The 27085-nt window shown below is 42.7% G+C and overlaps 2 protein-coding genes across 2 annotated transcripts in view; both read left to right on the plus strand.

Moving 5' to 3' along the window:
* Positions 1-23773, plus strand: part of LOC141958268 (golgin subfamily A member 4-like) — a 29334-nt gene extending 5561 nt beyond the window's left edge. The window contains exons 2-14 of the mRNA XM_074901116.1: positions 2166-2657; positions 5911-6006; positions 8721-9125; positions 11172-11219; positions 11610-11666; positions 15195-15293; positions 15806-15944; positions 16902-17080; positions 17836-17967; positions 18972-19127; positions 19992-20999; positions 22059-22134; positions 23640-23773. Of these exons, the coding sequence (XP_074757217.1) occupies positions 2166-2657; positions 5911-6006; positions 8721-9125; positions 11172-11219; positions 11610-11666; positions 15195-15293; positions 15806-15944; positions 16902-17080; positions 17836-17967; positions 18972-19127; positions 19992-20999; positions 22059-22134; positions 23640-23773 (3021 nt within the window). The remainder of the gene's footprint in view (positions 1-2165; positions 2658-5910; positions 6007-8720; positions 9126-11171; positions 11220-11609; positions 11667-15194; positions 15294-15805; positions 15945-16901; positions 17081-17835; positions 17968-18971; positions 19128-19991; positions 21000-22058; positions 22135-23639) is intronic.
* Positions 1-27085, plus strand: part of LOC141958206 (golgin subfamily A member 4-like) — a 48691-nt gene that overhangs the window by 19609 nt on the left and 1997 nt on the right. The window contains exon 11 of the mRNA XM_074900981.1: positions 25117-25203. Coding sequence (XP_074757082.1) covers positions 25117-25203 — 87 coding nt within the window. The remainder of the gene's footprint in view (positions 1-25116; positions 25204-27085) is intronic.

A 27085-nucleotide genomic window follows, 5' to 3' on the forward strand; every position in this document is an offset into this window, starting at 1 on the left:
CAGGTTGGGTGGGAGTGTTGATCTGCTCGAGGGTAGGGAGGCTCTGCAGAGAGACCTGGACAGGCTGGAGCCATGGGCTGAGCCCAACTGGGGGAGTTTCAATGAGGCCAAATGCCGGGGGGACCCTTGGGCCACAACAACCCCCAGCAGCGCTACAGGCTTGGGGAGGAGTGGCTGGAGAGCTGCCAGTCAGAGAGGGACCTGGGGGGGATTGATAATGAGCCAGCGGTGTGCCCAGGGGGCCAAGGAGGCCAATGGCATCCTGGCTTGTGTCAGCACCAGCGTGGCCAGCAGGGACAGGGAAGGGATCTGAGCCCTGGGCTCGGCACTGGTGAGGCCGCCCCTCGATGACTGGGTTCAGTTTTGGGCCCCCCACTACAAAAGGGACATTGAATGACTCGAGCGTGTCCAGAGAAGGGCAACGGAGCTGGTGCAGGGTCTGGAGCACAGGTCTGATGGGGAGCGGCTGAGGGAACTGGGGGGGTTTAGTCTGGAGAAGAGGAGGCTGAGGGGAGACCTCATCGCCCTCTACAGCTCCCTGAAAGGAGGGTGCAGAGAGCTGGGGATGAGCCTCTTGAACCAAGTAGTAAGCGACAGGACAAGAGGGAATGGCATGCAGGTTGTGCCAGGGCAGGGTCAGACCGGCTCTGAGGAAGGATTTCTGTGCAGAAGGGGCTGTTGGGCGTTGGAATGGGCTGCCCAGGGCAGGGGTGGAGTCCCCATCCCTGGAGGGGTTTAAGAGTCGGGTTGACCCAGCGCTGAGGGATCTGGTGGAGTTGGGAACGGTCAGTGCTAGGTTAACAGTTGGACTAGATGATCTTCAAGGTCCCTTCCAACCTAGCTGATTCTGTGATTGATTCTGTAATAAATGTGATGATGATTCGTGTTGATGAAATATATTGACCTTTAGTACAAATCTATGTGTTGTAAATATTTTATGATGTATATATGTTAAAAGCTATTGTGGTTTTATCTTTAAAATCGGATCGAGGCTTTGTAATCTCAGAGTATCTAATGGCTATGTTGGTGTCTTGACTACGTTGTTACCGCGCCTAGCGCAAAAACTACCAGAGAGAGCCTTGTATCAGGCAGACCCTTGTTTTGATGGAAAAGTACCAGAAGGACCCTCGTTTTGGCGGGAAGAGGAGTGGGAAAACACCAGAGAACCCCCCCTCAACACCACCAGGGAATCTGAGAAGATTCGAGAAAACTCCACTACGCTTGCGCAGGCTAAACACACCCATCTTATGAATATGTATTAGGAAAAGACTATAAAGGGGGTGGGTTTGTTTACAGGGTGTGCGTCGGTGGCAGAGCGCAGACTCCCCGGCGTACCCTGCGCGGTTTTGCTCATTCTTATTTCAACAAAATTATGAAACTGTATTTGGCTTTTGGCTTCTAAATTTGTAAGACAATTATTTTTTTAAAAAAGCATGTAGCAAAAAATGAGTGAAAGCAGCCGTTTGTTTCCTGTGGATGTATTATCTTGGTGGGGTTTTTGGTCAGTTTCCTGCCTGCATTTCTCCTCAGATTACTGAAAAGCTGGCAGGAGCGTATGTCAGTGAAAGCTCTTCTGGACGTTTGTGATGACGGCATGCAGCCCCCTTGGCGTGGTGCCGTACGGCGGACCACACGGCTCAGCGTTTCTTGCAAACAGCATCGTGCGTTTCCAGCCTGCACACAGCATCGCCGTCAACGCAGCAGGTTTCAAAATGGCGCCGTTGCTGGCCAGGGAGTGCCAGCCCCTGCCGACCGCGCGCGGCATCTGCACGGGCCGGGCCGAACACAGGCACGCAAACCTCACCCGAGGGCCTAAAGCTATCGGTTTTAACCTAAAGCGGCCAAGAACATCCATCCCCCCCGCTTTCAGAGATAGTAACAGCCACGGTGGCACACGCTGCCTTGTCCCCTCTCCGGCACTCTGCTTGTAAACAACGTGCAGAGCCCTCCGTGTTTACAGACACGGCTCAAAAGGTTTCGGGGCGGGCCACGTGAAAACAAGGCGACTTTCTTGGCAGCAGACAGGTTTTCACAGAGTTTCAAGAAGCCGCTGCCGAGCCTTTTGCAGCCAGAAGCTTCCCCAAGCCCAAGGCTCGAGCAAGGTCATTAACGACCTGGCGCTAACGAGCTTGTGAACCTCGTGTATGAAACTGTCACACCCGCAGCGGGCCCGGCGTCGCCCAAATGCTTACAAAGCCCTGTCGCTGGCACTGGCACACCAAGCCTTCGCGCGGATTTGCCGTACCCCTCGAGACGGAACGCCGGGGCTTTCAGCAACTCCGCGTCCAGCCGCCGTCTACGGAAGCAAACGGCGGAAAAAAACCGGCGGCGGGAGCCGACCGCCCGCCGGGCGCGGGGGGGGCTCGCCCCTGCCCGCAGACGCTCCCTCCGCGCCCCGGAGGGCGCCGCGGGAGAGGACGGGTGGGGTGCACCTTCCCCTTGGCGGGGCGCAGGACAGCCCGGCTGCTCCCCCGCGCTGGTGCCGAGGTTGGAGGCGGCGGATCCCACGGTTACGGCTCCGGCCGCTCCGCGTCTCCTCCTCCCTCCTGACAGCGGAGCGGCGGCTCAGCCGCCGGCGGGCACCGCCCGCGCTCCTCCCAGTGCGGCGCCGCCTCCTGCCCCGCGGCCGGCGGGAGGGAGGGAGATCCTTGCGTTCCGTGAGTGCGTGTCTCGGTGTTCTCGAAAAGCAGCTAAAGAAGCAGTCCTTCCTTCGGCCTTCCTGTCAGCGGTTGGGCAAGCACAGAGGAAAACTAACCCCGTGTTTGTAGGAAATTGGGCAGCATCAAAGTTCTGGGTTAAAATGCCAGTAGCAGCACTGAGGTGCAAAATAGCCCAGGGTGGGTGACCAGGGCACTGGGAGAGCTGGGAAGAGAACCCAGGTCTTCCTGGAAGCAGCACACTCCTCTGCCTTGAAGAAGCTCTGTCTTCAGGGACAAGTTATTTTCTCTTTTTGGATACAAGGTCCCTGCCCATATGAGTTTGTTTGGGGGGTTTTAGTTTTGGTTTGGGGGGGGGGTGGGGTGGGGGGGGTGTGTGTGTTTTGTTTTTAATATCGTGATTACAGAAATAAGAATGAAAGTACTTGAGTGAGAGTCTCCTGCCAGCTCATTTAAAATCAAACTCGTGACTAGCGTCACCGTTGCTATAAAGGATCTGCTGTTCTATAGCATCGACTCCCTTTCTGTGGCATCCAGAGCTTTTAAAGTACAATTACAGCGAAATGGAAGTTAGGAGGAAGGTTTTGACACTCTAGACAAAGCAGAAAGGAAATGCCACTTAGCAAGCCAGTGATAAAATGAAGATTTTGGTTTTGGGAAAATAAGAGACTCTTGCAGGGTCAAATCCTGTCACGCGCTTTTAAATCTCTCCGTGTCTTGTATTCCCATTCACAAGAAGATGCCTCTTGGTCTTGCAGTGGAATAAATCCACGTAGTTTTCCTCCTCCTGCAGTCCTAGCTAGTGAGCCAGTTTACTGCAGGGTTTCTTAGTAGCCTTCAGTGCCTGAGTTTGCCCTTTGCACCTTTGGAAAGAGAGGGACGATACGTGATCTCTGGACAACTTTCCCACTAGAGCAGAGAGGTTCCTTTCCCCCAAGGTGCAGAGCACAATGCCCGTCAGCTTTTCTTCACTCCGAAGTGAGTTAATTCCTCTCGTCTTGTCAGTTCAAACAACCGCAGCCTGTAGGCCTTCAGCTTTCTCCGACAGCGCCCTTGCTCTTTTCACAGCCCTGTGTATTTTGAACACACCAATCTGACTTTCCCCTCAAGTCACTCCCTATCTTTATTGCAAGGGCTGGTAATGAACGTTTTTGCTCAGTTTTCCCTTCGCTGAGATCAGACCAATACCTGGGCACCACAGGGGAAGATCCAAATACACAACCAGCAAAGAGACTCTTTGCTAGGGAACCGTGAAGTCGGCCACATGGTAAAGAAATGTAATGTTTGATATCCAACAAGTTACTTAGAGCAGCCCGTAGTTTGTACACGGAAGGATTATAGGGCTGATGTAGAAACTGGCTTTTGTCAGTTCCCTGACCTGAGTGTTTTTAACCTCTCCCGCCACTGTTGGTCCAGGTTTGCATTCCTGATCCCGACCGACTCTGCAGAGGCCGTTGTAATCTTCTAGAACACTGTCATCTGGTGGTGGTTGTAAGTCACAGCATGTCAATACAAAAGTGAAAAGGGCAATCAAATCAGGCTAGACAGATGCTCCGATTACCCATTTTATTCATATTAAAGCTTTGAGGGTTCCAATCAGAGCACTACAAAGGTGTTGCCGGGTGGGGGGGGTGGGGTGGTTGGTGGCTCAGACTTGACATGAGGAAACATTTCTTTTCCGGGAGGGTGGTCAAACCCTGGAGCAGGCTTCCTGCAGAGGTGGTTGATGTCCCAGGGCTGTCAGTGTTTGGGAGGCCTTTGGACAATGCCCTTAATACGAAGCTTTAGCTTTGGAAACCCCCGAAGTGGTCAGGCATTGGCCTAGATGGTTGCTATGGATCCCTTCCAGTGGAACTCTTGTGTGACATCACAGCTCTTCGGTGGCTGTGCTGCAGAGCTCAGTGCTGCTCAGGGGCAGAGTGCTGCTCAGCTGCCAGTTGACAAGAAGTCAATGCAGTAGTGGAGCACTGCTAAGGCCAGAGTGAAGAGAGAGATTCATACTCTCCCTGAACACTAGCAAAGCAGTGATGAACTGCTGGAAATATTTCATCTCCTGTACGGTGAGCACCAGAAGCTCTCTCTTCTAAATCACTGGTGCTAGGTTAGGGAGCAGGAGTAAGAGAGAGTAGGCTGTCGGTATGAATTGTTTGGTGTGAAATTTTTCAGCAGGACGTAGAGCTTCCATGGGGAATGGTTATTCGGTACTAGTTGAGGGGTTTGACTTTCAAGTGCGAATATTGGGTCCACTTGGTCAAACTATGATTGATTTTGGAATAATCTTAGGGGGTCTATGATGCTGGAGTTACATCATTAGTATCCAAATTTTACGAAACGTACCCACAGATTTAGGCTATAAAGTGAGTGTAAGCTCCAAACACCTGTCTCTCTTGGTAATCCTTTCAGTGGTCTGATTGTCAATCATGTTTCAGAACATCCAAGTCTGTCTTGTGAGACGGGCATTTTGCAAGGCAGATTTTAGGTATGCCACCTCAGTGATGGTTCTGCAACTAAGTGTTAAGGGATTTAGGGTAATTTTTTTTTTTTTTTTTTGGCAACACTTTGTTCATTCTGCTTATATTGTACAGTATACGTAATGAGAGATCTTGGTAATTAGTTACTTTGTACATAAGAGCTTGAATTTTGAAATATGAGGCTGGCAAACTATGTTTGAGTTGGGTCGGTCTGGCTTGTTGCAGCCTCACTCAGCATGAGGTGAAATTTGTTTGAATAGATGTTCAGTGCTGACAGGAACAAGTTCCTAGTGACATAAAATGTGTCACCTTCTTCTGCCCTTTGTTTAGATTCAATTTTGTAAGTGGGGGTGTTTCCTCTTTGGTCAGGGTTGGTTTTTTTTTAATTTCTTCAAGGAATCAGATGGTATTGCATATGGAAATGCTTCAATCCCTGTCAGTTTGCAGTACTTTTATCCTGAAGCAACTGTACTATGTTCCTAAAGTATTATGAGGCTTGTGTTTCAAATCTGGTGTAAAAGGACCATGGTCAGAAACAATCAAACTACCTGATTTTGTGACGTGCTCTTGTGGCTGCTTCATGATGTAGTCTGCTCTGGAGACTTTGTAGTAAAGTAGAACTTTCCACAGACAGTACGTGGAGCTGGTTGTTTTCTTTAAAAGGAACATCTCGCCTGGACTTTACTGAGATGTTACAGTTAGTAACTGTTGAAGTAAATTATGATACGGAATAATTAGTTCTGCTGTTAATATTTTTCTGGATATATGTGATCTCTGTGTAGGTCCCTTCCGAATCCCGTTTACCAGTTCGGAACAGAAGGAAGACCTATTTGTTCCCAGATGGGAATCGTGAAGACACTTTAACACCAGAGGAAGAGGTCAGTTGAGAACAGTTTTTCTGTGTTCTTTAACTTAAAAAAAAAAAAACCTAACTTTTTTTCCTTGATTAGCTTTTTTTTTTTTTGCTGCCTCAGTCTCACTGTTTTCTGTGCATTTATAGGTATGAATAGTCTAATTGTTCGGTTAAATAATGAAGTGTTTAAGATGAGTAAAACAGACCTTTAAGCTGTAGTGGTTGACCCCCAGAATAGGAAACCTTTTAAGTCTGTCTTCAGGTCTTGAAAATCTTACCTCTGAACTGAACTCAGCAAGGCAGTGGGACCGAAGTAACATTCAGAGAGACTAACTTTGTTTTTTATGCCTCTTTTAGTTGAAAAGTTGGGGGAATCCAGTTAACTGCCCAGGTAACTTGAGGTGGATGAGCCTGAAGGCTTGAACTGAGCCATGGTGAATGTTTCTAACCATACCAATAATCATTATCAAATGTGAAAAAAAAACCCCGAAAAACAAAAAACAAGCCCCAAACCAAACTGAGTCTAAATGATCAATCGTAAAATATCATTAAAATCACTGTCAAGATGATGGGTAACCATGACTTGCACAATAGATGAAGCAGAGGAGTTAATCTGCACTCCTCTTTTTTAATATTGAGTAGTGTGGCTTTTTTTCAGTGGCTTGATTTAAAAAAGAAAAACAAGCAAAAAAAGCCCTGATTTAGAGATTGTGAAAATAGGCCGGTGGGGTAAAGCAGGGAACTTCTGTGATTCTGTAAGCTTTGTCAGAGGAAGCGCTGAGTTCCCAACCAGAAAATTGAGGTGTTGGGTTTTGCTACAAAAAAGATGTGTTTTCTTGCAGTGGAACAATGCCCTTGAATTCTTAACACCACGTTTTCTTGAGGAGATGATCAGTGACACCTGAAATTTGTTTTAAATTCCATTATGAATGCTACACTTTACTTTCCATAAATCTACTTAATCTGGTGTTTTAAAATTAGATCTTAAATTTTATTAAAGTATTCTTGTCAATTAGATTTACAAACCCTTTGTGGTTTCTTTTAATTATTTTTATGGTATCAGAATATGTGATTTTTGAAAGCAGTGTTTGTCGTTAGTCTGTAGTTCTTGGTAAAGTATTGGTCTTCCTCTGTCAGTCCGGTAGTAGCAGAGTAGATGCTTTGGAAATGATAAAGCAGAAGATAGATAAGCTTATTATTAGCTCTCCAGTTAGGAAGCGAAAAAGAACAGGGAATGGAGACGAGAATAAAAGGTAGGAGTGCTTTAGTTTCAAACCCATTAAGAGCAGTTTATGCACTAGGAATAAATCAGTTGCAACAAGACAGTGCTCTGGAGCAGAATACAGGTTTTGTTCAGGCCAGGCGAAGTGCAGTTTCAAAATCCAAACAGACTTCTTGTACGGCTGGTTTTTGCTCTCTTTGCTCTGTCTAAACCTGGGTGACTGCTCATTTCGCTGCCTTCCTTAACTGTCTGGATGTCTTTCTCTTCTCTTCTCTGTTATTTTTGTACGTCTTAAGTTTGCTCCCTGTCAAGCATTTCTGAGGCCCTTTTACACTGAATCATTCCTCTTCTACATTTACGTTTCTGTCTGTTTCTCTGCGTATCCACAGAGCAGAAGCTGTGGGTGTAATCGTGTAGCAGGTACATGGATGGTTATGATAAGTGTACAGCTGAAATACCCACCTGGACAAGCCTCCCCACAGGTATGGGGAGGACAAGGGGGAATTGTTTCCTTCTTCACCGCTGTGTTGTCTTTGTATTATGTTGGTGTAAGTGCCCAATCTGTACCTTCATTCGGGAGGAGGGATGCCCAGTAGGCAGCCTGTCAGGATACCAGGGTGTTGTGTTTGTGTGCAATCCCATTAGCTGGTGTTCAGGGTTGGCACTGCTGCGTGGAGCTTTTTTGCAGGGACAGGTTAGCGGTATGTGATGGCGTGCTGCAGGCTGCTTGTGTTGAGGTGCGTCTCACTGCGCGTGGAGGCCGCCAGCACAGGGCATATGGCGTGGCCTGAAAGCGAATTCCTAGCTGAAGGAAAAGAGCTGACAGGCTTCAGAGAATTTGTCACTAGTGGTAAAGGTGGGCGTCATTCTTTAATGTGTCTCAGAAACAGTTTAGCTTGCTGGAGTGGAATTAGCAGCGACTCCTAGTCCGTGCGTCCCAACACGTGGTCGTGAGGGCAACATTGTGCAGTAATGCTTTCAGATCCCTTGTGTAGCACTGGCAGCGTATGGTGCCGTAGCACAGAACCTTTTGTTTTAGAACAGCGTGAGTACTTCAGCCGCATAAAGCAATAATTGCATTTTATGTAAAAATCATAAAGCCATTTAAAATAAGAAAAGGACTGCTTAAGACGGCATACTAGAACGAACATGTACACAGGCTTTTACAATAAATTTCTTCTCTTAATCATAGGAAAATATTTTTGTGTCTTTGAGATAAGTACAGTCTTCTGTTTACTACATCAAGAAGTGTGTCACAATATTCTAAAAAAACTTGGGATAACAGTAAATGCAACTATTTTAATTACATGTTCTTTACTTTTTAAAGGGGATACACAGAAATACATTATTTTAGAAGTTTAAATCAGAGGTGTAGCTTATTGGATTTAGTTGCTATCTGAAACTGCCCACATGTGGTAGTTGCATGCTTGATTTTTCAGCACGAGACGATTCTTCTAAGGGCGTGGTAGCTGTTTGGTGTCACGCATGTGTTAGGCAACAGTCGTTCCTTTGCCCAGGTCAGGTGTCTGTTTCCCGGTCTTCAGTATGTGTGTCTGCCTAAAAGCAGTGCAAAAGTCATTATTTGCTTTGAATTTTTGCAGCTGAGTGCCACTCAGTCTTTGGCCCAGAGGCTGCAGCTCCGAGTTCCCTCCATGGAGTCTTTGTTTCGAAGCCCGGTAAAAGAGTCCCTGTTCCGCTCTTCTTCTAAGGAGTCCCTGTTCTGTTCTTCTTCCAAGGAGTCCCTGTTAGGCGCTGCTTCGAAAGACTCACTGAGTCAGCTGGACTTGGACACAGCTGGTCCCAACCTTGATCCGCGTTCTGACACCGACAGCGAAACAGAAGAGCCTGTGGGAAACGCGGACAGCCTCAGCAAAGAGCAGATGCTGCAGCGACGGTGCAGTTGCTGGGGAAAATGCTCAGAGGTAGGCAGTGTTGTGAGTGACTTAGGTGGGTGGAGAGGGGAAAAAGATGAGGCCAACACATACTGCAGTAGTGGCTCATCTTTTTGTTTCCCTGTCTGGAGCAAATCGATGGACTTAGAGCTAACCTTAGAGCAAGTCTAGTTATATTTGGTTCAGATAGGTCAAATGCTTTTCTGTTAATAAAACAGGGAAATCCCTTTCTTCTCTTGTTTGTAAATAATTCCGTGTTGTCAGCAATAGAGGCTAATTAGTGGTTCCTTACACCAAGTAGGCCTATGAAGGTTTCTGCTGAAAGCCTGTAGCAAGGGGTGGAGTTCAGCACAGAGGTGAGCAGGGCTCGTACTCGCATGACAGCAAACTGACTTTTCTTCTGGAACTTGTTGTTGAAGTGCACAGTGCCTCTTTTGTGCAGACGCGATAGGCAGGCGTTTTGTTTCAGATAGGGAGGTTCTATTCCCCATAATTTCCAGGTATTCCCTGAAAGCCATTAATTCAAGGACTATTTCTCTTGCTATTCTAATGAAAACCAATGCTGTAAGTAGTTTTGCTACTAATTTTTGAAATTGTTGGGAAAAGTAAAGGTTTCAACGTGGTGGTGTTGGATTTTGGGTTTTGGGAGTCTGTGTGTGTATTGTATTTAAATCTGGACATTTGCACTGGCTTTTACAGTTGTTCAAGTGTTTACTGCCCTCAAGTACAAAAATACCTGTGCAGCCCTTTGGCTGTCAGTGTCAAAATCCTTGGAATCTAAAATATGTGTACAGCAATTACAGTATTCAACATATGCCTGAAGAAACAGTTATCTTCCATTAATTCAGTAATTGTTGTCTCCTATTAATTCTTTCATTCTTTTCCAGGTAGTATTAGGAGACAGATTTTTTTAAAAGTTTATCTAAACAGTGTTGCCACTGTTTGAAAATTCTTCGAGTTGTTGGTTATGTTTGGTGGATCTGTTGGTTTTTCTTAGTGTAGTCTGTCTAGAAACTCTTAATTTTCTCTATCAGAAAGGCTTGTTTTTGTGGTTTTTTTTTTTTTTTTTTCAGTTGTTGTGAGTTTCTGAGGTCATTTGGAAAGAATTGTTTTGCCAGAGCTCTGAAGAATGTAGTTTCAATATATAAGGAGTATTTAAGATGTTTGGGGTGTTTTTCTCATTTAAAGTAGGATCCAAAGTTAGCATCTCAAAAATATGGGAAGGGAAACCATCCATAGAAGGTTTAGTTTTCTTTTAAATGTAAAATGAGTATGACTTTGAAATTAGAAGTAATTTTGAACTCTGAAAAATTTTTATTTTAAATAGGATTTTGAAGAGATCTTTTGACTTAAAGATTTCTCGGCTTGGAGTTTTGGCTTTGTTTTCCTTTAAATTTTCAGCAATTTGGAAAGAGCATATTCTCGTTCCAAGTGCCATTATGCTACTTAAGCTTTGGACAGCTTAGGAAATTGTGATCAAATTTATAATTAAACTGAATTGTGCAGTTACTCATGAAGTCCTTTTGTCGGCTTACAATGAGAAGTGTTGTCCGCTTCCAGTCTTCCTTTGCCTGCTGGGTATATGCAGAGCACATGGAATGACAACTTTTGTTATTACAGAGAGTTGGGTTTTTTTCTAGAGTTGTAAGGGTATTTTTTAACATACACTCAGTGTAAAACTACTTTCACTGCAGGTCTCTGGGATGTGAACCCTTACAAATGTACACCCCTGTAGGGTAGCTGTGTGGGATGTAACTTTCTCATACGGTTGGTTTTTGACTGCCTGTGTTGAAGCACGGCTCTTCTTGGAGGTCTTTTCAGTGAAGGGAAGACAGCGCATGAATGCTGAATGACCTTATTGTTTTGACATGTAGGCTTTATTTTTTTAAGACATTGGAGATATTTTCTAAATGGAAGGAGGAAACATTGATTAAATTTAAGTATGTTTGTGTCAGAAGAGCTTTCTCAAATGAAGATAAGAGTTTGAAAATGCAGATAGAGATAAAACTAAGCAATTTACTGTGATAGCTGTAAGTGCATGCATTATCAACGTTATACCTGATTTCTGTTTTTTAGCTAGTGTCTGCTTATCAAGTTATCCAGCGGGAGAAGCAGCAGCTACAGGTAAGCATTACTTTTTATCCTCTTAGAATGTGTAGTGCAAATACAGATTTAATTCTCAGTGCATTGTGTGTGTGTTTACACAATACGTTGTTTATGTGTGTGTGTGTAACAGAAGACTCCTTAGCTGTGATTTCTGAGGAATAAGCTAATACTGGTTTGTCAAAGTAACGTTGAAGCTATTGTAATCCAGCCTTTTGTTATTGCATCAGCTGAGTTCAGGTGATTGCCAACCCACAGTTGGCAGTTCATGATAACCCACATTGAGCTTGACTTGAAAGAAAAATTCAAGTCGTTAATTCTTCTGCTGAAGCAGAATTCTGTGGATTTATTTATGCTTTATATATAAAGTTACATTTAATAAGCCTGATGTTTATTCTTTCTTTTTCTAAGGACATTCTGAGTCAAACTCAGGGTAAAGCACTCCGCAGAATTGGAGAACTGAGAGAGGTAATTTACTTTATTGGTTGAATATTTATACCACACATACATAGGCTCTTTCTCTGCCTAGCTTTTTTTTTGTTCACTTTACAAAATATTTTCTGTCGTGCAGCAGGGTTTTTTACCGCCTGTGTTTATTTGTTTATATGGGGTTGTTTCTCTGACTCGTTTCCCATTCAGCAGCTTATTGTCATCCTCTTAAGTTGGAGCAGTTCATCGTACCGACTGAACTGCTTTTCTGTTCATTGGGAAATAGGTAGAAATGTGTGTGGTTCTTAGAGTATTGTTGGATCCAGCAGTAGATGTCCCTGTGCAACTTGTTGCTCTTCTATTAAGCATTAAGAAAGGCTAATGTTAGGCAAATACAAGTAAGAGACACTTTGAAATAAAAATTTTAATGACTGTCAGTATAAAAAAACGATAGAATTTTAAAAACTGCACACTTGATCTCCATTATAATGTCTCCATTGCTTTTATGGATTTGTAGCGTAGTTTATTTGCATCATGAGATCAGGTGGGTTGTGTTATGATTGTTGTCTGCTTAGGTTATAGTGAAATTAAAAGGAGAATCTCTAATGTGTAGGGTATTGATAATAAACCTGCTGAGTTTAATTAAAAGACAGGCAATCGGGCAGAACAAATGAAAAGGGCAAGTTGACCAAAGCCGTATTGTCAAGCTTTGGTGAAGCAGGATGCGAAACGGAAGCGTTTTCACTGCCCCGAGAGCCAGTGCAGCGTCGGTTCAGAGATGGGTGCACGAGGGCCTCTCTGTCCATGCTCTGACCTCACTTGGCAGCTGGGTACCAGCTGGCTCAAAGCCAGGGGCTTTCTCTGTGCCTGCACTCGTGTTTTGGCGTGTGCTGTGCCGAGCAGCAGCGCTGCTGTGGAGGGTGCAGGGCCGTGGTGAGGTCCCACCTGTGCCTGAAGGCAGGCGAGCTCCAGGCAGTCAGGCGTCTCTCGCCCGCGAACGAGGGCCGGGGTCTGGCCCTGGAGGGTGAGGGATGTGACTGTGAGCATCCGGACATGCACGTACCCAAGGCTCCTGCTCGCCCGCAAGGGGCTGCCCCGGTGCAACATGATTTCAGAGGAGGTCACCGACAAATTGTGGAGCTTCTACTTGAGCTGTGCAGGGTGTGATCCAGGGAATCAGGCTGTGAATTGTGTAAGCCATGGGGACAGCATTTTGGTTGGGATCTGTGCTGTTTCTGCCCCAGCAGCTGCGAACGGGGGGCCAGAGTGCTGAGCGTGTGGTGCTCAGCTGAGCTGGAGCCTGTGCCTGGGCTCTTGCTCTGTCCTAAGCTAAGCTGTCAGCCCATAGGAGGGGAAAACCCACAGCATTCCTGACAGAAGTGGCTTGCCAGTGGCTTTTTTTCCAGTTCACTACAAGGTCAAATGAAAGAAGCTCATTCTGTGTTCAGTCTCTATCCGCATGCTCCAGTAGGTTTGGTTTTCCAGCTTATTGGTACTTGGTAAAGTTTGGAAGGCATGTATGTACACCAGAGTTAAAGCTTTTCACTATGAAGAAGGGTTGAACATGTGCCTGCTTACTTTTCACATTTGCTATCACAGCCTTTCTGATTCATATATGTATATAAAAATATATGTATTTCTGATACACGTAGATTTCTATATAGATTTGTTATAAAATTTAATTCCATTCTTGTAAGTCTTGTAGATCTAAACATTCCTTCAAAGCTAATATTGAAATCTTTTTTATTAATTGAAGACCTTCAAAAAATAGGTTTTTGGTCTTTTAGAAGCCCAAGTTACAGCATGAGGTAAAACAGACCTAAAAGAAAAGTTACAGATCAAATGGTACATTGCCATTGTGGGAGCTAAAATGGTACCAAATAGATCATTCACTGATGTAATAATTTGTTATCAGAAGTTAAAAAATCTTTTTCTTCATCGTGCAGTCCATTTTCCTCATATATATGCTGAATCAGAGAAGTTCCTTTTAAGAGGGCCATGTAGGAATAAACTAAGTCTTCTCTGAGACCAAGCTGACAGTGTGAAATAGTCCCTGGCTGTCAACGTGTCTTTTGCTTACCTTAGTTTTCTCTTGTTAAGAATAATTCCTCAGCAGCAGTCTTCGGAGTTCTCCTTGTCAGACAAGGATCAGAAGGGACTTGGGGACCCAAAAAGACTATTTCGATGTTGATTTCAGTAAAACTCTTTGTCACTTGTTGTTGCACTGAGCTGCTTTCCTTGGCTTGGACGGAATTGCTTCTAAAGCTCAGGAGCGCAAGGCAGAAGCGTGATCAGTAGCTGTTGAGACCCTGAGGCAAGGCATGGTTACAAAGTGGATATAGTTGCTTGGGCAGAGAGAGGAATAGTTTTCCCGGTGACAGCTCCCAGCACTGTCCTGCCTGCGTGGCTGGGCAGGCTCAGCTCACACGGCTGCGGATCTCAGAGCTGGTATCAGGCTCTGCTCTGGCAGCCGGGATTCAGGGCTGAAGGTAAGGGGTAGGCAGCAAGATGGATAAAAGCAAGATCTGCAGTTAGAGGAAAGCAATGCAGGAAGCATTTAGTGCCCTGTGTTTTGTCTCCTGTTTGCTTTTTCATCCTTTCTGTCGTCCTTTATCTTTTCCTGGCTCACAGAAGCCACGTTTACGGGTGCCGCTTGCTTTATACAAGCGATCTGTGCAGAATAATGGTCGTAGAAGCATTCATTTCCTGGGTAAATCACTGGGAAGATATATATGGATGAAGTAAATATTGAAGGAAAAAAAAAAAAAAAGAATACAAGTTTGGGAAATTGCTTACAGTGCGTGCATGAAATGTGTCTGGTTCCCATTCTCTCAATAAGGAGTTAGATGTGAATCAATTTAAATACATTTCTTTTCTATTAGAGCAGTAAGTATTTAAAGGAACTGAAATATTTAAACTTTAAAAGCACAGGAAGGAAATAGAAGAAACCTCCCTAAGGCAGTATTTTATGATTACACAGATCCTAGTAATGCATTTAGGTAACGTCGAGGAAGTTTCTAAAGGTGTTCAGCCAAATGAATGCAACTAAGCAGCAAGTAAAGCCACATAGTTCAGTTCTTTGGCATCCCCTGACTTGCTGATTTGAGACCCCTTTGAGGGATGAAAAAGCCAACTTTCTGCTCCTCTAAGTGCCATATGTCATATTAGAGTGCTAGCCTGTTGGAGGAGCATGAGAGACACTGACATTTCTGCTGTTTCAGTTGACTTAATCTGGTGGCTAAATGAAGAACCGAGTTTACTGAAGTGCAGTCTTCAACTTCCAGAAGGGTTTTTGGGAGCAGGCATGAAGCGATCCCTACACAAACTTGTGTTTTAGAACAAAAGAATTGTGGATAATTCTGCATTAGATCTAGACTCCTGCTGGTTTAATAATGGGATGTTCTTATGTGGTGTGGAATGTTGTATAGTAAAAGAAATACCCACTTTGTGGTTGTATTCTAGGGTCACAGCTGTGAAGAGGCATTTCTAATATTTCACAGTATTTTGATAAACCTTTCAAATTCACATGTTAGTTTCATTTGAGATGTGTTTGTTTATGATTCTCAGGAGCTCCAGATGACACAACAAGCAAGGAAACATCTCCAAGAGGAATTTGATGCTTCCTTAGAAGAAAAGGATCAACTTATTAGTGTCCTGCAAACTCAGGTGAGATACCTTACCCAACAGATGTGCTTTAAAACTGCTCTTCCTACTTTTTTTTTGCTTTAAATTACATATTTCCTATCATGCATGTCCATGTCTTTTTATAATTGCTGCGATGTTGTTGAGCTTCTTGAGAATTTATGTTTATCTAGAAAATAAATGCATCTTCGTGGTAGAGGATACCCTTGCACGATCTCACTCGTGTTAAATGTGATTGTTTGATATGTGCTTACATTGTATTGTCTTTGTTATCAAGAACATAACATTGGCAGTTGTTTGAGTTTGGCAAAATTTATGTGTTTTGCTTAATTGGTCTTTTCTTCTCCACTCATATTGAAACTATTTTTGTGAATTGGAAACAATTCTGATTTTTGAAATGCTACAAAAATGCAGCCAGATTATTCCTTTCTCTACTCGCTGATACCAATTTATTTAACTCTCTCTAGTTCTGAAGAGCAAAACATGATCTACTTAGAATCCTTGGGTTTTTCTAACAAAAAGAACATTTTATTTAGGTATCATTGCTGAAAAAGACGTTACAGAATGGTCAGATACGCACTGAACTGCCTGACTCGACTGTCCCATCTAAACCACAAGTTCAAAGTCCAACAAAAGAAGTCGGCACAGAAACTCCTGTGGAACCAGGAAGCAATGGTAGGTATTGCAGCTTTTTGAAGAGATGTTGAGTTTTGGGAAAGAAGCCTGCTGTTATTGATGATGGAGTAACAATACTTAGGGCTGAACATGTCATAGTAAGGATATATTTCCTGGAAGGAGACAGTTGTTTTGAAAAGAGCGTGGCAGCTAGAGGACAGGATAACCCTTCAAAGAGACTAAATTTTCATGAGAATTCAAGTCTGATGCGTCTCGCCTTTCTCAGAAATGACGACAGTATTGTAATTATTGCATTTGATGGAAGGGGTTTTTTTTACTCTCCCCACTCAATATGATTAAGAGATTCTGTCCCCCATAAGCAAGGACCTATGCCTGGAGTTCAGAGAGGACACCAGTTGCCAGACTTTCTCTTTTTTTCCACACACACCGACTACCCCTCCCCTCCCCAGGAAAAAGTAAAAGCAAAGATCCATTTTGATATTCATGCTGTTGAGTAATCTAAGTGTCCCCTCACACCAGGAGGTTATTGGAGTTACGGGACTCCCAGTATTGTGTCTATTTGATTACTGAGCAAGGGACATTATAATGCTGATACATAATGAATGTGTCATTGGCATCCTGCATAGAAAGACAGGGACAGAGGTGAACATGCATCTTTCAGTTATCTTTGTTCAGCATCTGCCATGATTTTTGTACGTTAGGATGATATGAAGGCTCAGATCAGAGATTTTCTGTCATGTCTTTTGTAGTGCTTAGGAAATAATTTAAGTATCTGGGCCCTGAGAATCAGGGTTCAGGACGTTTCCTGTGCGGGAGTGTGCTTCTGGACTATAGCATGTAAGACTTACGAACTGAACCTCTGAATTTGTCTGTCCTGTTTTCATGGCAAGTACTGGGACTGACTCCAGAGCATCAGAGGGGAACACAGAGTGAAATAAACAGAGCAAAAGGGACATAGATCTTTCTTGACTATCATGTACTTTTTTTTCTTTGAAGCTTTTGAAGAGCTTGAGAGGGCTCTGAGTCTTGCCCAAAAGGCAGAGGAAGCCCAGAAGAAACTGCAGGCAGAAACGGATAAAAAAATCAAAGCAGTAGAAAAGGCAAGTGAGGAAGAGAGGGTAAATCTTCAGCGGGAGTTAACCAGAGTGAAACAAGAGGTGGTTGAGATTATGAAGGTAAAAGCTGAGACTCACCCTGTACTATTGGCTTTTAATCTAATAATTCAATTACAATTAAACTATAGTTGTAAAATACATTAGTATATCATAACGTCATAAAATTTTCGATTTAGTAAGTTCTATAAAAATTAATGTCTAGGGTTAAAGATTTCCTTAAGACAGAACAGAAAACTCCCCATATAGATTTTATTTTTCTCTAACAGTTTAAAATCAGTGAATGAAAACACCTGTAAATGACAGTTCTTGTGTTGGCATTTGTGATGTTAGTAATTTTTCTAAGAGAATACACTGATGCTTTAGGGGGAGAACTTCCTTGCATTACATTATTCTTAAATAAAGCATGTTCATAGATTGTAGATAGCTGGCTACATAGGGTATCATCACTTGACTTTCTGGCACGTGAAATAACAAGAATGCCGGGAAAGCTAGAGACAGAAGTTCCTTTTCCAATTTATGATCACATTTGCACTGACACTGAAAACACACAAGTTCACCTTGGTAGATGAGTCTTTAGAAGATCTGGTGTTTCCTTTGGTAGAGCTGTGAAAGACTTGAGAAGGAAGATGGACAACTTCAAGCTTGAAAATAGCCCCTGTCAGGGCTCAGTAGGAAGCGTTCAAGTGACTGATACTCAAAGGCAGCAAAGAGATGGTTCCGGTTTCCTCTCTCTGTTGCACTGCTTTTCTTCATGAGAAATAATACAAAGTGTTATTGAATATGAATGTGACATTTTTTTTCTGACTGATTGACAGAAGTCTTCAGAGGAGCGTGTTGCTGAACTAGAAAAATGCCACAAAAAAGAAATGGCTGCCAAAGATCGGGAGCTAAATGAGAGGTTACAGGCCCAAGAAAAGGCGTTCCAGGGCAAGATGAAGGCAGCTCTTGTGAGTATCCCTGCAATGTGTAGAAAGGTGTTTCTCTGAGTGTGAGGTGGAACTAGAAGTCTTAATCTGACCCTGTTCTGTAGCGAGAGTCCTTCTGCTCTCAGAGATACAAAGCGTCCTCCAAAAGTCAAAGAGGTCAGACAGCCTCTTCAGCAGCATGAAGGGAAAGCAGCTGTGGTGATACAGGCTGAATAATGACAGTTAATCACTCTCCCTGCTCACTAACAGCTGCATCTTGTGGGAAAGACTTATTTTATTTTTAAAACTCCTTTTGTTAGACATTTTTTAAAAATTTCTTCCTCTGGATCACTGGCGATTAGCCAGAGCAACTAGAGTAGAAGAGGTTCAAAGAATGAGGCTGTTACTTGAAAAGTGTTGGTATCGTTGTGGCCGATGGTGCTGTATTATGTGAGCAGGGTTAACTCTTCATAGTGTTTGACCTCAGAAAAGAATTTCCTTCCAGGCCAGGCTGGGAGGAATCACTGGATTCTTTGTTCTTTTTCACAAGCTGTAATCCACTTTAGATCATGTAATTTTACCTAACAAATAGTAGACTCTCTTTTGTGCTCCTCCATGATGGCTGGTGAGTAGGACTGAGGGACTTTGACAGTCTCTTCCTGACTATTTTTTTTGCCTACCTATTTCTCAGGTTATTTTTTAATTATAAGGACTAGAAGCTTGAAAATAATTTAGCAATGGAAGCAAGTGAGAACAGACCTTTAGTCCTCTAAGGTGTTACTGTCAATCATGCTAAACAAAACAAAATGGAAGGCTGGATTGCATTAGGTTTTTCATAGAAAGGCGAATGGTCCCCAAGAAGAGAAAATGGAAGTGATTTGTAACGGTTTTGTTTACACAGACGAAATACAAACTCTGTGCTTGTGGTGAAAATACAGGTGTGCCTAGTGTATGACTCCTATTAACTTGTTTGTAAATATTCAATTCTGCTGGTTTTGGAGGTGTGATGACTGTATTTATTGTTTTAATCATAATTTTTGATACAGGAAATAAACCGGATTGAGTATTTAAAAGCCCTTCAAGAACAAGAGGAGCAAGGGTCCCTAGCTTTAGAAGAATTAGAGCTGCAGAAGAAAGCAATACAGTCACAGTGTGACAAGAAAGTTCAGAGGATGCATCAAGAAGTAAAGACTTCTAGAACTGTGAGTAAAGATTCCAAAGGGGTAGATGTTTACAGGAATTCCTTTTAGTATATATTCTCAGTGTGACAGTTTACAGATACTGTGGATTTGTTGCGACTGGGTTGTTTTAATGTCACAGTGTTTAAAAAACACACATCTGCATTCACTTTCTATCATGGCATGATACATTAATTTGTATCCCTCTGCATAATTTTTATGTATGTTCTACAGGAGAGTTAAACTTCAAGCTGTTTAACTCCTGGGTACTGCTAGCGTACACACACTTACAAAGATCCTTGAGTAAATAAGAAAATGTGCTTAAATTTTTGAAGTGTCCCGTGCTTTATGTAATGGGTCAGATTGCATTATCTGCCAATGCAAGTTTGTACGTTATTCCGCCACTCCCTAATATTAGTTTGAAAGTTTTGCCTATAGAAGCATTTTACCTTGACAGCAGAATTTCCACGAGATGTGTGGAATTAAGATAAATCAGTAGGTGTGTACAAAGCTTGGTAGTACTCGTGTAGACTCCTGATGTCTTTCATCCTATGTGTTGGCACTTTAGCTTAATAAGAAAAAATGGATGTGTATCTCATAAATGTCCCAGGAATTTATTTTATTTGTATTAGTTAAATTCTTTCTAAGCTTTTATTGTATGTGTTTTCACCACAAGGAAAGAGAAAGCCTTTTATTAAATAACTAACCATAATGGAAGCAAGTCTGAGAAGAAACTAGGTGAATGAAAGGCTGCCATAAAAAGTTAATATTCACTAAAAATAATGGAATAAGTTACTTGTAGTTATGTGAACCTGGTGAGATTTTGAAAAAAGTTGATCTTGCTGCCTTATGAATATTCTTATTCTTTTAAAACTTTTTTTCTAACAGAGGATTCTTGAACTGGAAAGCTCTCTTGCAAAGTATTTGGAAGAGGCCAGAAAGCAATCAGAAGAAAAAAAGCAGCACAATAAGGAAATAAGTGATATAGTTGAAAAGCACAAGAATGAACTGGAAAACATGAAACAGCAGCAGGAAAAGCTTTGGACAGAAAAACTTCAAATCTTAAAGCAACAACAAGTAACTGAAATGGAAAAAATGAGAGAGAAACAAGAACAAGAGATAGCTACAATTTTGAAAGAGAAAGAAACAGTTTTCCGTGCACACATAGAAGAGATGAATGAAAAAACGTTACAAAAACTTGATGTGAAACAAGCAGAGTTCGAAGCACTGTCTTCTGAGCTATCAGAAGCACTAAAAATTCGTCATGCCTTGGAACAAGAGCTCTCTGCATTGAATAGTAAAGTGTGTGAAGCAAGGCAAGAATTGGAAGAAGAGAGGAAAAGGCACAAAGAAGAGGTTGAAGTTATGTCAAAAGAGCATGCAATGTCTATTCGAGGAGTTGAGGAGGTACTCAAAGAGGAACTCAACCAACTCAGGCAGTCACTGAAGAAACTTGCGGAGCAGGAAGCTAAGCTAAAAAAAGAGCTTGAAAACAAGCAATTGGAGTTCAGTCAGAAAGAGAGCGAATTCAATGCCAAAATGTTGGAAATGGCACATGCCGGCACAGCTGGAATCAATGATGCTGTGTCAAAACTAGAATGTAATCACAAAGAGCAGCTGGAGAGTCTTGCTGAGGCTCACAGGAGGGAGTTGGTAGAAATTACCCGGAGTTGGGAAGAGAAACTCCATCAGCAGGTTGAAGAGCTCCAGGAAAAGCATGAAATGGAGCTTCAAGAGAAGGAGCAGGAAGTTGGAGACCTGAAAGAGGAACTTGCCACCTGCAGTGCTGAGAAGGAGGGCTCCAGAGCAGAAATAACCCGACTGAAGGGAGAGCAGGTGACAAGGGAGGAGTCCCTGAAGGAACTGCAAGAACAACTAAGGCAGTCAGTGTCGAAGGTGAATGCTTTGTCAGATAAGTGACCTGAAAACACAGTTGAAGAAATTGGAAGGTGATCTTAATCAGGCCCTGAAAGAGCAGTCAGGACTTGAGGAACAGCTCAGTGAGCAGAAAGCAGTTGAAGAAAAGGACAAAGCCAAAATTACCGAGCTGGCTGATGAAAGAACACTAAATTTAAGCTCCAGCTCTGATTACTTAGTAAATGTGCTAGGGTTAGGTCCTTGGGTCCTTGATCAGTTTGTGTTCCAGGTGGAAAAGAGGGAAGCGAGTGAGTGAAATTTTAAGCTTTACTAGAGTTGTGGTGGTGGTGGTTGTTTTTGAAGGATTTAAATACAGTGTTTATAGGTCAGCCTCCCTCCCTAGCTCCTTTCTCTGAGGCTCTGTCCAGATAGGCACCACGGCCCTTAAAGTAAGGTTCTGTTCTATGTGGGATGCAGTCTGTTTGCATAGTTTCTGTGCTAAGAGCTTTCACTTTTACTTCTAAGGGAACAGTTTGTCTGCTTGATGCTTGCAGACAAACATAAGTTTTGCTCCAGTAACATTTCAACCAGGAGTTCGCAGCGAACTTGGTTCTGAAGATGCTATTGTAAGATTCTATGGTTCTTGATGTAAAAAACCTCTAAAAAAACCACCACCCCCCAAAAACCACCTCAAATTAAGAGTAAATAGAAGGAGCTGAGTACGCCAGGTATTGAGGATTTTTAACTAGAGTTCTATGACCATCTATTAAAAAAAAATCTTAGGAAAGGTTAATTGTTGATGTGTTTTTGACGGCATTTTTGTCATGTTTTCTTTATGTATGCTTATGTGTTTAGAGTAGACAGGTGTACATATATATGTGAATACATATACGTGCGTAACATTTGCTGTAGATACTGCGTGTGTATATACACATGTACACCCATTTCCTTAAGTAGTTTAGGGAAAGTTTTTAATAACACAGTTTTTAATGTCTTTTGATTTCATCGAAGGAGATTCTGTTTAACCGAAAACTGTCAATTATGCTTATTTTAGCTGCTTGTGAACACCATTCATCATTTTGACTGTTCTCTATTTAGATTCATGTACTGGAAGACCAGTTGAAAAACTATGAGAAGAATGTGAACGTCTCCTCCGTTGCAACACCATACAGAGGTAAGTACACTGTTTTCATCACAAGTAAGTTGTTTGCTTGAAAGATACGCTTTGGTTTAGACAATTTATTAAAATGTCAGTCTCTTTCAAACACTTGTATCATACTTTTATGGCATCTTATCCTCGTTTTGTCTTCTCTGTTATAGCAGAGCTGGTGTGTGATTTCAGATGAGGGAGTCACAGAGCATTTTGTTTGGGGTTTGGTTTTATGTCATGCAGTTAGAAGAGCTCTATATCGGAGTTCTTAAGCTTTCTCTGGGGAGAGTGGTATAAGCAGTGGCACTCAAAAGTGGGTAGGGAGGAATTACCCATTTGTCTTGGCTAATTAGATACACATTTTATGACTTTAAAGCTCGTGAACAATACTGGATTTTACAGATCTGTCTTGTGTTACGTGCTTGGACATTGACTCTTCTTGTGATGAGAGTTCCTTTGCAAGATGATCTGCTTTGACACAGTAATAAGTAAAATCCCAGTTCCCCTTGTAATCTTTGAAATATGTGTCCCTGAAAGTGGTTTTGGAGCTGAAATCCCCTGGCATTTCAGGCAAATAACCGTCTCCTCGTGACTGGAGTCATGGTGCGCGCAGGGAATAGAACCGCAGAGTTACCCTGCGTTATGCCGAGCGCTCTGCAGGAGCAGCTCTGAGGCGGGTCTGAGGGGTCCCCCCAGGAGAGCAGCTCTCTGCAGAGCAGGTCCCAGCCCCCCGGGAGACAGGGGCAGAGACGGGCACAGCTACAGCATCGCTCGGGCAGGGACTGAAGGCCCCGGGCTGAGCTCAGACACGTCCCCTGGGCCCTTGGCAGGAGACGGGGGGGCTGGGGGTCCCGGGGAGGCCGGTCCCGGCCACTGAGGCCTGTGAGCACCCCCAGGACCCTGACAGAAGCAGACGTGCACTGCTCATGTGCTCTCCCGTGGGCACTGATAGTTGGCTACTTCAGCTGGGAGGGACGTACAGTGATGGGTCCAAGGGCCTGACCAGTTCACTGCTAAGGTATCAATGGCATTGTCCAAATGCCTCTCAAACACTGACAGCCCTGGGACTTTGACTGCCACTCAGGAAGCCTGTTCCAGGGTTTGACCTGCCCTGCCTCTCAGGAGAGGAATGTTTCCTCCTGTGAAGTCCAAACCTCTGACAACACAGCTCTGAGCCATTCCCACGCGTCCTGGCGCTGGGTACCAGGGAGCAGAGCTCAGCACCTCCCTCTGCCCTTCCCCTCCCCAGGAAGCTGCAGAGAGCAGTGAGGTCGCCCCTCAGCCTCCTCCTCTCCAAACCAGAGAATCCCCAGGGTGCGGTTTGCCCTCTTGGCTGCCGGGGCACAACTGCTGACTCCTGACGAGCCTCCTGCCAACCAGCACCCCCAGACCCCTTTCGGTGTTTGTTGTTACTCTATCCCAGGTGCAGAACCCAGCATTTGTTCTTGTCCAGTTGCCTGCCGTTGGTGAAACTTGGATTCATATGAGTGACTCGCAGTATAAATGTTCTCTTGTTTTTGTTTACACAGATGGAAACCTTCACCATGCCGACGTTTCCCTCTCTGAGGAGCCTGCCGAGTTTGAATACTTGAAGAAAGCGTTTTTTGAGTATATGATGGGTCGTGAGACAAAGGTATGGGAAGTTGTATATGGTGACACGTGATTGAGGCTAGAATACAGTTTTACATCCGTGCTGTATGGATTTGAATTGCCGTGTGTTTGTGATTCCTTACATGCTGTTTATTACTGGCACAGCATTCGATAGGCTGTCACACTTTTTTCCCAAAGAGGCATGATCCATACCTTAGTAACTTTGTCAACACGCCGAGGTGAGTGGCGGGGGGAGCGGGGTTGTCACATCTCTCACCGATGTACCGATGGAGACAAAAACCTGTACAGGTAGGTATGGGTCTATTAACACAAGTCCTGTCGTCACTCGAGTTCTATTGTGAAAGCTGGTATGCACAATATTAGCTTTTTAGTAGCTCTGAAGATGATGAAATATCTCTTTAATTGTTGCTTAAAGATGTTTTTTAGTGCTCCCTCATCTGTATAGCTTCTCTAGATAGTATTCATTTACCCTTCAAAGCAGTGAAAAAACCTGCACAGTAGGCTTCTTACTGTATGCTGCAAGCCTGTGAAATTATTCCTAAGTTGGAATTTTACTAGCTTGTAACAATACTGATGCTTAGAGACTGACCAGGTTCAGAAGAAGTATGTCATAACACAAACATTTTCTTTGGATGATAAAACTTTAACTAACCTTTTTCACTCATTGAGGTTATTTCTTACTTCAAAACATTACTATACATGCCTCAAAACTTTGCATTATAAAACTGTGCGGGTTTTTTTTCCTTTTAACTCTGATTTACTGAAGTTTGCAGTTGATTTGATTAATAAGAGCAACTAACAACAATCAGTGCTGAAGTAAATTGGCTTTAGGTCTTGATTCTGTCTTTCAGTTGCTTTGATTAAATTAAATATATATAATAAATGTATGTATGTATGCATTTATATGCATGTATGTGTTTGTAGACACATATATGTATTTATTTGCCCTGGACACTACGTTGTATTTAACGAGAAGATGCCATTACAACATTGCCTGCAATCAGGCTCCTAAAATATGATGGATATTGAGAGGAGAACAAATAAATTGGAAAAGATAGAGATCTGGTTCCTACAAGAACTTAGGAAAGCTTTGTTGGAAAGTTCGTATGATCGAAAGAGGAAGTATATTTAAACAACCAACCAGCAGAAATAATTCTCAAAGCACTACAACTTTTAGCTTTGGCAAGTTAGATGTAGATAGGTAAGGGAAGATGACAGAGTTCTTACAATAGAAAGTGACTGTATTCTTCCCTGCTGCGTGTTCATACCAATTTGATTACCTCGTAGCAAATTTTAACTGAGGGCAAATATATTTTTAAATGCATTTCCAAGCATTTTAGTGCATATGAAATTAAATTACTTATAGATGACTTTGGGTTGGTTTTTTTTTTTTAGACAATGGCTAAGGTTATAACAGCAGTATTAAAGTTCCCAGAAGATCAGACTCAGAAGATACTAGAACGAGAAGATGCTCGACCTTTGGTAAGTTAAAGAAGTAAACCAAGTTTATGAAGAGATTAGGTTGCAAGAATAAGGAATTAGAAACTTGCTTTTGAGTCTCCTTTTTCCCTGTGTCCACATTAAAGAAAACTCCTTTTCTCCCTCCTTCCCTCTTCTTCAGTGGAATGTCAAATTCCAGCTGTAGGTTTGAGTTTGTAGCAAAAGTGAGGGGGAAAAACACCCCCGAAAGCGTATTTTCTTAACTAGTACTTCTTATCGTCAGTTAAGCCATATGTCTGGTAGCTGTGGGTACAACAGAACAAAGCAAGTTCAGTCATCACTACTATTCTGTAGATGGGTTTTCTAATCAAAAAAGTAATCTGACAGAAGATTTGTGTTTCTTAAATTCAGAAGTTTCTGTGGAGTCAAACCAGTTTTCATGAAAAATATGTCAAGAGAGATTTTTTTTCAGCCCTGGGACAAAATTTCTGGCTAAACCAAAAGCCATTTTTCTTGCAGAGTAGAAAAGTGACTAGCTCCATCACTTGATACACGTGTGTTTGAAGTAGGATATGTATCTTGAGTGTCCTCACAAGATTGGGTTTTTTGTTTGCTTGGTTCTTGGTTGTAGTTTTTGAGGTTTATTCCGAAGAGCCTGCTTTATTTTTGTACTGAAAAAACATCAAAATATGTGAGGATCACTCTAGGCCAGGACACGTTAAAAACAAGAGTCTTAAGCGCTTCACTTAGGTTTTGTTTGGTTGGGTTTTTTCCCAGTTTCAATACATTTCTTACTGTGTGACAGTTGCTCAGTATTTACCAGACGGGTGAATTTGGGTTTGAGAAGCAGACGCAAACACGAAGAATATATGAACATAAACATTTCTTTGGTGTTATTGTTGGGATTTTATGTATAGTAGCGATTTTTTATTGAGAGAAAACCTGCAGTAATAGTTCTCTCTACATTGTATCTGGAGTGAACATTGTGATCCCCCTCTTTGTGGGTCGGCTTAGTACAATATTCAGGAATTGAACTGAGAGGAGGAATTGCATTCTGTTTCTCTTGCTGGCCTTGCATATGTATTTGTTTAGCACTGGCAGAAACAGAATAAAATACAAGTTTGAACATTTTTACATTTCAGTTGAAGTAGTTACGTTCAAGTCCCGTTGATTCATTGAAACAACATCAACAAAATTTTTTACCATTTCGTCTTGAAGTATCAATTCTGAGTAAAGTGTTAAATACTTCAGCATGTTCCTGTACACTTAGCAGGCTTGAGAGTCTTGCCATCTTAAATATTCAAAACACTTTTAAAATGATAGAAATGCTGGTAATACTGCAGCTCCAGTAAGTATCATGCATCCCGGACAGGAATTTCTCTTAATGCTCTCTTTCTCTGACCTTCAGGTAGAAAGATGGCACTTTGTGGTTGTTTTGTTTTGGCAAGCTAGAGCAATACTTAGGAAACATTTTGAGTTCTCTGTTGGCCAAAAGAGAGGTTAGAGAGATGAACGTTATTTTTCAGTCCCTTCAGCTTTTTGATACTCGAAACGTGGTCTTCCTAAAACAGATATTCACAGCTTCTGACACCAAAGAGACTTGAATTCATCCAGCAGGTTTTGGTTCTTCATCTTAAATTTTGTCTAGAACATACAGTGAGGTTTTCTGCAGGCTCCAAGCCCTTTGGTTGTTAAGGATACTGTCATTCAGAGCGCTGCATGTCCTGATCAAAAACGTCTTGGGTTTCACACAGCAGTCCTTTCTAATTTCTTAATCTAATAATTAATCTTAGTAATTTCTTAATCTAAGTTATTGTGATCTGACTGTAGCCCTCTCATCTGTAAGTAGTAGATGTGCACAGAGTTACCTACGTTATTAAGAGCTCCTCTGAGCTCCTTTTTTGAACAGGCACATGTCAGATTG

This window comes from Athene noctua, chromosome 2 (genome assembly GCF_965140245.1).
Source record: "Athene noctua chromosome 2, bAthNoc1.hap1.1, whole genome shotgun sequence".
NCBI lineage: Eukaryota > Metazoa > Chordata > Aves > Strigiformes > Strigidae > Athene > Athene noctua.